This window comes from Parambassis ranga, chromosome 15 (genome assembly GCF_900634625.1).
Source record: "Parambassis ranga chromosome 15, fParRan2.1, whole genome shotgun sequence".
NCBI lineage: Eukaryota > Metazoa > Chordata > Actinopteri > Ambassidae > Parambassis > Parambassis ranga.
The window spans coordinates 17,110,752-17,119,414 of record NC_041035.1 but is presented as its reverse complement, the minus strand read 5'-3'; the positions used below and the strand labels follow the sequence as shown (position 1 = coordinate 17,119,414).

Sequence of the window (8,663 nt, the reverse complement as noted above, 5' to 3'; positions counted from 1 at the left end):
AAATAAATATATGTTATTAGGACTGACTCTCCTCTTAATTCCTTTGACCTTGCTTTCTTACACTGGATTATAAAGTTTTACATGCAAAAATAATGGGATGTGCTTATATTTGTACATGTTATGCAATTAAACCCTGTCTTGATGTGAATAATGACTCAGTGTTGCTGTCAACAGATGAATGCAGCATCAACTTTCCAAGCATTTTCAAATTTCCTCGGTTGAGATGTTAAAATCACACAAACTTCAACAAATGCATAAAAATTCTCAATGTTTTTGGACACATGCAAAGATTGCTGCTTCTTAAAAAGCCTCTGTTGAGACATTAAAAATACTGGAAGAACTTTCCAGCATATACTTTAATGTTATCCTTTGAGACTGCAGTAAAAGTCCACGTTTATTATTTCAAGGCAACTGAGACAGTCTTTGTCTGTGTTGTGCAACACACAACAAATTAGCTGTTAATATTTCAGACAGTTTACACAAGTCTGTCTTTCTTTTTGAATGTACACGATCTAATATGGGTGATACACCGTGTGGACGTACATGCAGCTCATCCAAACAGCTACCAAACAGATGAACACTAATGTGAGAAAACAAACATGCTCCCCAGTTTTCCTCTGGGCACCGCTATCTGTCAATGTGGGAAAATCAGTTCAAATAACGAGCATGAGTATATGTGTCCCCACAGGTCTCACCCCATTACTACAGCAAAGTAAATCTGCATCCAAGGATGAAGTTATAAAGAGAGCTATGAAGCCCAAACTGAACTCAAAGCTGATTTTAATTTAAGTTTCTTCTAAAAACGCTTTAAGTAAACCCATGTTGTTCCAGCGTCGCTGTTATCACTTTCATGAGCTGCTGTTTCCATCAATAAATCTATCATGCTTCAGTAATGTCTTGGGTGCTTTCCTCAACAGAGATGAAAGAGTCCGAAAGAGGGCCAGGGCCAGAGTGCAGAGCACTGAAGAGGGGCCTTCCAGTCTTTAGGGGGTGTGTAGCTTTGGTATTGCATTCCATTAAATCTCTGTGGAAACTTCTTCTAGCTGTTGTTAATGGTGTGCAAAGGGAAAGTGCCAGTCTGTCGGGCTTTAATAGATGTTCTATCTGTTATGACCACACAAAGACAGCAGGCGTGATTCATTTGATGCCTTCTCCACTTCACATTCACATTTGCTCAGGCTATTTGTGAACTAAAGCGAGCTGAAAATTAGCCATAAAACTGTCCTATTACAACCTGAAATATCTAATAGCTTAACATGTTAAGTAGACTATAATATATTCCTCAAACAAACGGCTGCAGGAGCATGGTTTATGGTCTGATGTTACGAGGTCAGGCATATAAGAACACTAGGACTTATGCATAGCTGAGTGAGCAACGTAGATTCTGTGATAGCATTTCTGCCCTGAAATGCATTCTCAAATATTCTGCTCACACATCTGACGTTCATAACAGATGCAGGTGTAGGAATATTTGCATAGCGAATGCATATTTGCATGATATTTTAATTGGAACAGCGTGCTATAATGGTTTGACAAGACTTCCACCATTTTGTTTAGTCTGCTTAACAGAGCAACAGATCAATTCTGTATGTGCAGAATTATCCTGTAGAGAAAATCACCGACACACAAAAACAGTTTGGCACAACGCATGTATGTGTGTATGCTTTGAACATCTATCCAAGCTAAATGTATTTAGGTTTAAGTTCAGCCAGCGATCAGGAAGGAATTCCCGCTGCTCTGAGCAGGCAGGCAGACAGGCACGCTCTGGTATGAAAAGAACATGCTAGATGAGGGCTTTATTGAATAAAGTTAAATAAACAGAGGGAGTCGTTGCAACACATTTCACCAAAACTACAAGCCACAAGAATCCAGCAGGAAAAGAACACTCACAGCGAGATGCTCTTTTTAGAAATTCAACCTCAAACCCCATTTTGAGGATGTAGATGAAACCACCATCACAATGCATCTCATGGCAAATTGCTCTCCCAGCTGAGTTACTAATCATGAATAAAACAGGTGGCAAGGACAGAAATAAGAAACACTGCAGGAAATTCATGAATAAAAGAGTTGCCAAAACAACTGGAAATATCACGTCTTTAATCTCAGACACACGACAGTAGCCTGCACAGCCTAGAGCCTGTTGTACTGTTGCTCTGCTGCACACAGGAGAGCCGCTTTACAAATAAAAGTAATGATCATGAAACATGTCATGAGCAATAATGGAAACCTTGTCAGTATTTAAATTTCTGGAACACAGCACTTATACAGAATTTACTGTGTGGGCAGCAGTGGCTCAGTGGTAGAGCAGGGTTGTCCAATAATCAGAAGGTTGGTGGTTCGATCCCAGCTCTGCCCTAGTCATTGTTGTGTGTCCTTGGGCAAGGCACTTTACCCGCATTGTGGTGTATGAATGAATCAGTGGTGAGGGAGGCTGTAGGTGCACCTTGGCAGCCACATCTCCATCAGTCTCCCCCTGGGGAGCTGTGGCTACATCTGTAGTTTACCACTGCCACCCTGTGTGAATGAACAATGCATCTGTAAAGCATATTTCTTTATTTTTTTCCATAAGGATTTGCCCATTCCACATGTTGTTTCATCTAAATTATCTTGCATTCTCTATAGATAGGAAAGACTTAAACAGACATAATGGTTGCAGATGGTGTCAGATTGAGTCAATGCACAAATTATCTGGGCACTACAAAGTTACTTCATGAAAGATTTTGGATCTTTTTGATCGAGCAAGCTGCTCACATCTGTGGAACATATGGGCAGCATAATATATGACAGGACACAATGGATAATATGGGCAGACGAATGTTTGATTGAGTACGCCGGGGGGGGGTGGGTGGGTAGATAATGCATACCACCACTTCATATATGATGTTTGCACATGAGGCTATGACCTTACACTTCACTCAAACTAACAAAAACAGTTCTCTAATGAGAGGTTTGTTTCAGGCAGCTGTATACAATCTATAGATGATTTTCTATTAACAGGTTTATTTAAAGAGTCTTACAAGGCACCAAAGAGAAAAACAATGGATCGTCATCCCTTTGAAAGACAAAACATCGACATCAAATTGGCTCTTGAGTGTTTATTTCACACAACTGTGTGAATTCATTCACAATTTTACAATATTAAGACTACAGTGCATGGTTTCTCTAATCTATATGTAAACAACCTGCAAAACTAATGGGCAAGATATCGAAAATGATGTTAAGACCTCTGCTGCTAAAAGCCTCATGGCTAGTTGTACATTATTAATAGGGATCCCACTGAACAGTTGCATGTTGTCTACACTGATATGTAGACAGTATGACTGTTGAAGCGCCAATTACACTGCTAAACAACCATGTGTTTTGTTAGTAAGCGCTGGATGAGAGCAGACATAATATAATCCCTTTAGAGAAGTTGCTGAGAACCCATCAAAGGGTTTTACAGATACTGACGTAGGAACGCATATAAACAACAAATGTATAATTGCATAATTATAATTCCAATAGCCTCTGGGCTCACTTTAAGTCTGGGATCACTTTGTGAATTTCTCTGCAGATAATTGCATTTTGTTGCCATTATCATAAGTACGATATGAAAGACATACGCACTGATCAGACAGTGCAATGTTCGTGCTTGTTTCTTGTAGGTACAGCTACTGGCATAATCTCCTTGGGCTGTAACCATGGCGATAACAATGGCCTACGCAAACTTACACAAATAGATCCTCCTCAGTTTGGAGATTGCCCTGCAGAATTTTACTGGGGCCAGGCAGCCTGGGATTTATTTATTTTTAAATATAATTTATACAGCTCAGCAGACATTGTGCTGTCTGCATTACATTTGGTAGACAATAACTGCATCCCCCTAACTATAATAGCCTAATTTATTCCTCAGTCAATGCAAGGAAAAAATTCAACAGCATCATCATATACTTGGACTGATGTCAACTCAACAAATTCAACAAACTGTATAAGGACAGATACAAACGATGACAGGATAAGTTGTTCCACCTTGATTTGTGCAAAAATACAGACAATAAAGCTGACTGTATGTATGAGAAGAGGTTTAATGAGCATAAGTGAAAACATCTGTGAGTAGGTACTTTGATTTCACAACCACTGATACAGTGTTTTAACATATTCATAATGTTAGCTTTGAATCCATGACAACAGCTATATGCAGCATTATTGCTGAACATAAAAAGAGGTCAGAGTGACACTGGAAACAGTTGAAGTGGAAGTGGACTCCACTGGACTAAATCCACTCCACAGTGCTACTTAAAAATGTTACAAGTTCGACACCTAGTGGTTAGGTGTGAACATTGCAGCGGGGAAACTGCCATGCCAACTTTGTTCAAATTTGATCTTTGTTTAAAAATAGGCCACAGACAGATCTTTTGGTTTGCTATTCCCTCTTTGCATCATGTCCTCTGACTAGGAGGAGGAGTGCAGCAGATCTCCTCCTGTGTTTTAATATAGAACAGACACTCATGCAATATTTTAGTATTTCTGGTGAGTGTAGAAACTAATTAAGACATTATAAGGATAGATTATAAATTTCAGGGCCAGATGTGAACTCTGATTACTTTGTCTTAATTTCCTAAAAAGCAGCAGCTCAGTATGATAAAGATCTTTAATTCGGCCCTGTGAGATGGCTGATGAACACACTTTTTTTTAAATAAACCTACGTAAAACATGTACATGTTGTTTATGTATTAATTCAAACAGTAAATATGGCTGGACTGTGTGTAAACTGGATATAGTAAAAACCTCAATTTAAAAAAAATAACCATGGATATAGTTCAGAGTACAGCTTGGATGAAAGAAATGTTCCACTCTGATATAATGTCAGCGGTTTCAGGAGCAGATGGGTCTGGACCAGATCAGGGCTAACACAACAGATGACAGACGGTGGTCTCTGGAACCAGCCTCTCACATATGACAGCCTGACTTTCTGGTCCGATCTGGTCTATCCTGCAAGATACTGTCCTCTGATATGTGCAAGTGCAGGTTACCATGCATCGAGAGTACATTTATACAAATATAGTCAGAAAACAACTCAACAGGCCAAGTTATTATTAGTCTTAGTATTAAGATGCATGCTATGCAGAAAACTATAAAGCAGGGGGTCATTAATTCAGATGAATGTTCCTTTATAAATCCTTTGCATGCAAATTCTAGATACAAAAGAACGTTTTATTATATAATCTTTTATTTCAAATACATTATAGCCTAAATGTCATATGCATGAATTTAACTCAAAATATTACAAAAATAATTATTAAAAAGCAATAAACTGCGTTTCTTTTTAAAGTTACAGTAACTGAAAGTAAAGCTGTACTCTGTGCAGCTCGCATCCGGCGTAACTAACGAGCCTGCCGCCTCACACACGCCAGGAGGAGGATGAACCGCCGGAAAACAACCTAACGTGCCTCCGCCGTGTGTGCGAACATTCGTCTGATTGACTCCCCAGCTGGGCCAATCACACGAGCACTTCCCTGTCTGCGCGGTCCAATCAAATGCTCGGAATCTGTACACATAATTTACGGCGCAATCACGGTAGGTTGAGTAGACGGAGGTCCACAGAAATTTGACAGCTTCACAGGTGAGACAACCGTCCAGAGGCTGTTTCACTTTAGATTTCAGTTTTCGTCCCCGGAACTCTTTTCACTGTGAGCCTGGGGTTGCCACAGTCAAAAAACAACCATTCGAAGTCTAATCATTCCGGCAGCATGAGCAAAAAGAAAAAGGACTGGAAGACTGAGAAAGGTAAGGCTTGTTTTTTTTATTTTTTTTTTTGTGAAGGGGGGAGGATGAAGCTATCACCATCTCCATGGCAGACAACGTGATTTCTAAACATGCCCTGAAGATTGACAGACACTCTCCTCTGTCTCTCCTCCGTGTCGCTGGAGCACTACTCATTATGTAGACTGTTCGGTAATCCCATATGGTGATTACACAGATGTTGGGATGATGTTGCGCCTCTGTTTTGCTGTCGTAATGTATGTTTGACATTCGTAACAGCCCTGTGTACACACGGTGCTTCTCGTCTGCTCATTAGCTTACATTGAAGGCACTCGCCGAGTCCCTGTTTACCTGTCAGAGCGCCACAAAGTACTATCCACCTGTGTGATGCACCAACAGGAGCTCTCTCTTGAGTTGCAGGCACCTTTTCTCTCACTGTAGCCCAAACAGCAGTCCAAGGCAGGAACGGAGTCTGTGATATAAAACGTAATTATTTATCAAACAAAGCGGGCGTCTTCGTGTTTGTGGCCAAAATATTGAAAGAAGAGGAGTACTTGAGCAACTCCAAACGCTTTTGGATCCACAGGACATACCAGCTGTCCAGCAACATGCAAATTAAAACATGTTAACCCTTTATTTATGATGCTATTTTCAAGATAAGGTCACAGGAGAGCCTCCTTTTTTCAGCTGCTTTACAGCACAGGTGCTTTTAATTGGTCAAGACTGCATCCTATTTCTCTCATGTGCCAATTAATCACGTCATTAACCACGTGGGCACAACAGAACCATGGACCTGCAGCCATCTTTAAGGATATTCAGCACACCTGTGGTCCCCTGCATTAAACAGTGACTGTTTGTGGCTGTTGCTTATGTAGCAATTTTCAACCTTAAGTCATAAAGACATAAAATGAAGATTTTCTGAGCAAAGGAAAAAATAAGTCGTAGCCAGTCATTTAGGTTGCTGCATGGAATAAATCAGATTTCAAGTGTCCCTCTGGCTCCAAGTACTTTGAGAGGAGATCAAGGTAAATCAAACTATAGAAGCAATTAGGTGATTTTTGTAAGCACCAGGTGGGCCTTTGGTTTAGTCTGTACGCTGTGCATCAAATGTGGCTCATTAAGCTATGCTAAAATGTGTGGTTTCTTTGGAAATATTGGCTTGCTCTGTAAAAGTTACAGCATATTACCAAGGTGAAGTTGGGGAACTTTGTCAAACAAAATGTCTGTTTGCATCCTGGAATTAAGGCAGCTGAAGTTGAGTTTGTTGAAGCTGTTCCACCAAAAGGCATCTTCAGTTCTACGTATCTGCTGGAAGTCATAACCATTTTTAAATAAAATGAACTGCGCAAGGAAACATGAAGCAGAAATATTAATAGTTAAAAAGACAGGATAAAATGAGACATTAGAAGACAGGGAGTCACATATCTTATTATTTGTAAGCGTGACTTGATTTCCCATCCAGGATTCTTCATGTGCAGGAGAATCGGGGTGTTTCGGTACAAAATATAATACTTTTGCCTCGTTCTCATGGCAACTATAGCTAACCTTTGGGATTCTTTAACAACTAAAAGTTCAGCGGAGTGACGGATCGTTTTAGTGTATCCAGAGAGCTTTGCTGTGTTCAATCTCAGAGCTGCCTCTTTATTCACCCATGTAGAATAATAGCAGCTTTGGGAACAGCAGAAGTGGGCAAGAGGGAGCGCAAACACATGAGGGATACAATGGATATCCCACACTGCTGCAATACCTTTTAATGTAAGCCTGTCCTACTGAGCGATGTGGCCAGAAGATGACCTAAAGCAACCTTATATTTCTTATCAAAATTAATCAAAATCAATATTTCAGGCTCTTAATTGTGTTAAATGAAAGTCTCAAAATCTTTTTAAAGGAACATTTCTTTTAAAATGAGCTGTTTTGTGTCACATCAAACCTATTTTTATCAAAACCGGTTTATATGTTTTTGAAGTCCACGCTGCACTGTGTGCACTGGGATCTTTTAGCTGGTGATGTTCTCACACTGTACCACGTAATTAGGATGAAGCTTGTGTTGCAGAACAGCCCAGTGCTGTCTGAAGGAACAGTAGCAAGTTTAGGCTCCCTAGCAATCAGCAGAGATGAATGTAGGGGCACAATGTTTGTGTGTGCAGTAAGCAATAAAAAGAGCTCTACAGAGGTTAAGCTGCAGCTGTTTGATGTCAGATGGTTATGGGGGAATTTGTTTAACTAAGCTAATAACAAAAAAAGACAGTTTGTACACAGATTAGATAACCAGCAGAGGAGCTGACACGTAGGTAGTTACAGTGAAGTTCTCTTTGCAGAGTAGTTGCATCACAAAGTGCAGTACAAACCTCTGTGCATCTTCAATTTATTTATTTCGACTTTAAGATTCAGCACAGTAGCAGAAGAGAGGACAAAAAGTTTAATCTCAATGCCTACACCACACAGTGACACAGCTGAGATCCTTGCAGCTGTAACAGAAGAGACACTAGTGAAGTGAAATCAGCTGGTGATGAGGTGTCTGATTCCAGTCAGTATTAGCTTTGTTATGTGTCTTCCATGATGTATTCCTGTGAACCATGGACTAACAGGGCTACACTTGATGGCCACACTGGAGCATGCTGGAATAAGATCCTATGCTTTGACCCTGCCAGAGGGTTGTATTGCATGAAGCAGGGTTGCATAATTCAGGGTAACATTTTGAAGGACCGCATTTTCATATAATACATTTAGAAAGGTTGGGAGCAGCTGCAGCAGGATACGACTAATAATAATAGCAGTACAAGGAGAAGTCCAAACCTCACTCTGGACAATCCTGCAACTATTGCTTTGTGGTGGTTAGTTAGTTCAAATTGTGGGGCGCTCGAAGGCTGTTAGGTTGACACCAAGAGAAGAAAAGTCATTTAACTGCGACACTGTTGTAA

General features: G+C 40.2%; 1 protein-coding gene across 5 annotated transcripts in view; it reads left to right on the top strand.

Moving 5' to 3' along the window:
• The first annotated feature begins 5,556 nt into the window (after positions 1 to 5,556).
• Positions 5,557 to 8,663, top strand: part of macrod2 (mono-ADP ribosylhydrolase 2) — a 353,444-nt gene continuing 350,337 nt past the window's right edge. For all 5 annotated transcript variants that reach the window (XM_028422749.1, XM_028422747.1, XM_028422751.1 and 2 more), the window contains exon 1: positions 5,557 to 5,766. In XM_028422749.1, the coding sequence (XP_028278550.1) occupies positions 5,730 to 5,766 (37 nt within the window). In that variant the 5' untranslated portion in view covers positions 5,557 to 5,729. The remainder of the gene's footprint in view (positions 5,767 to 8,663) is intronic.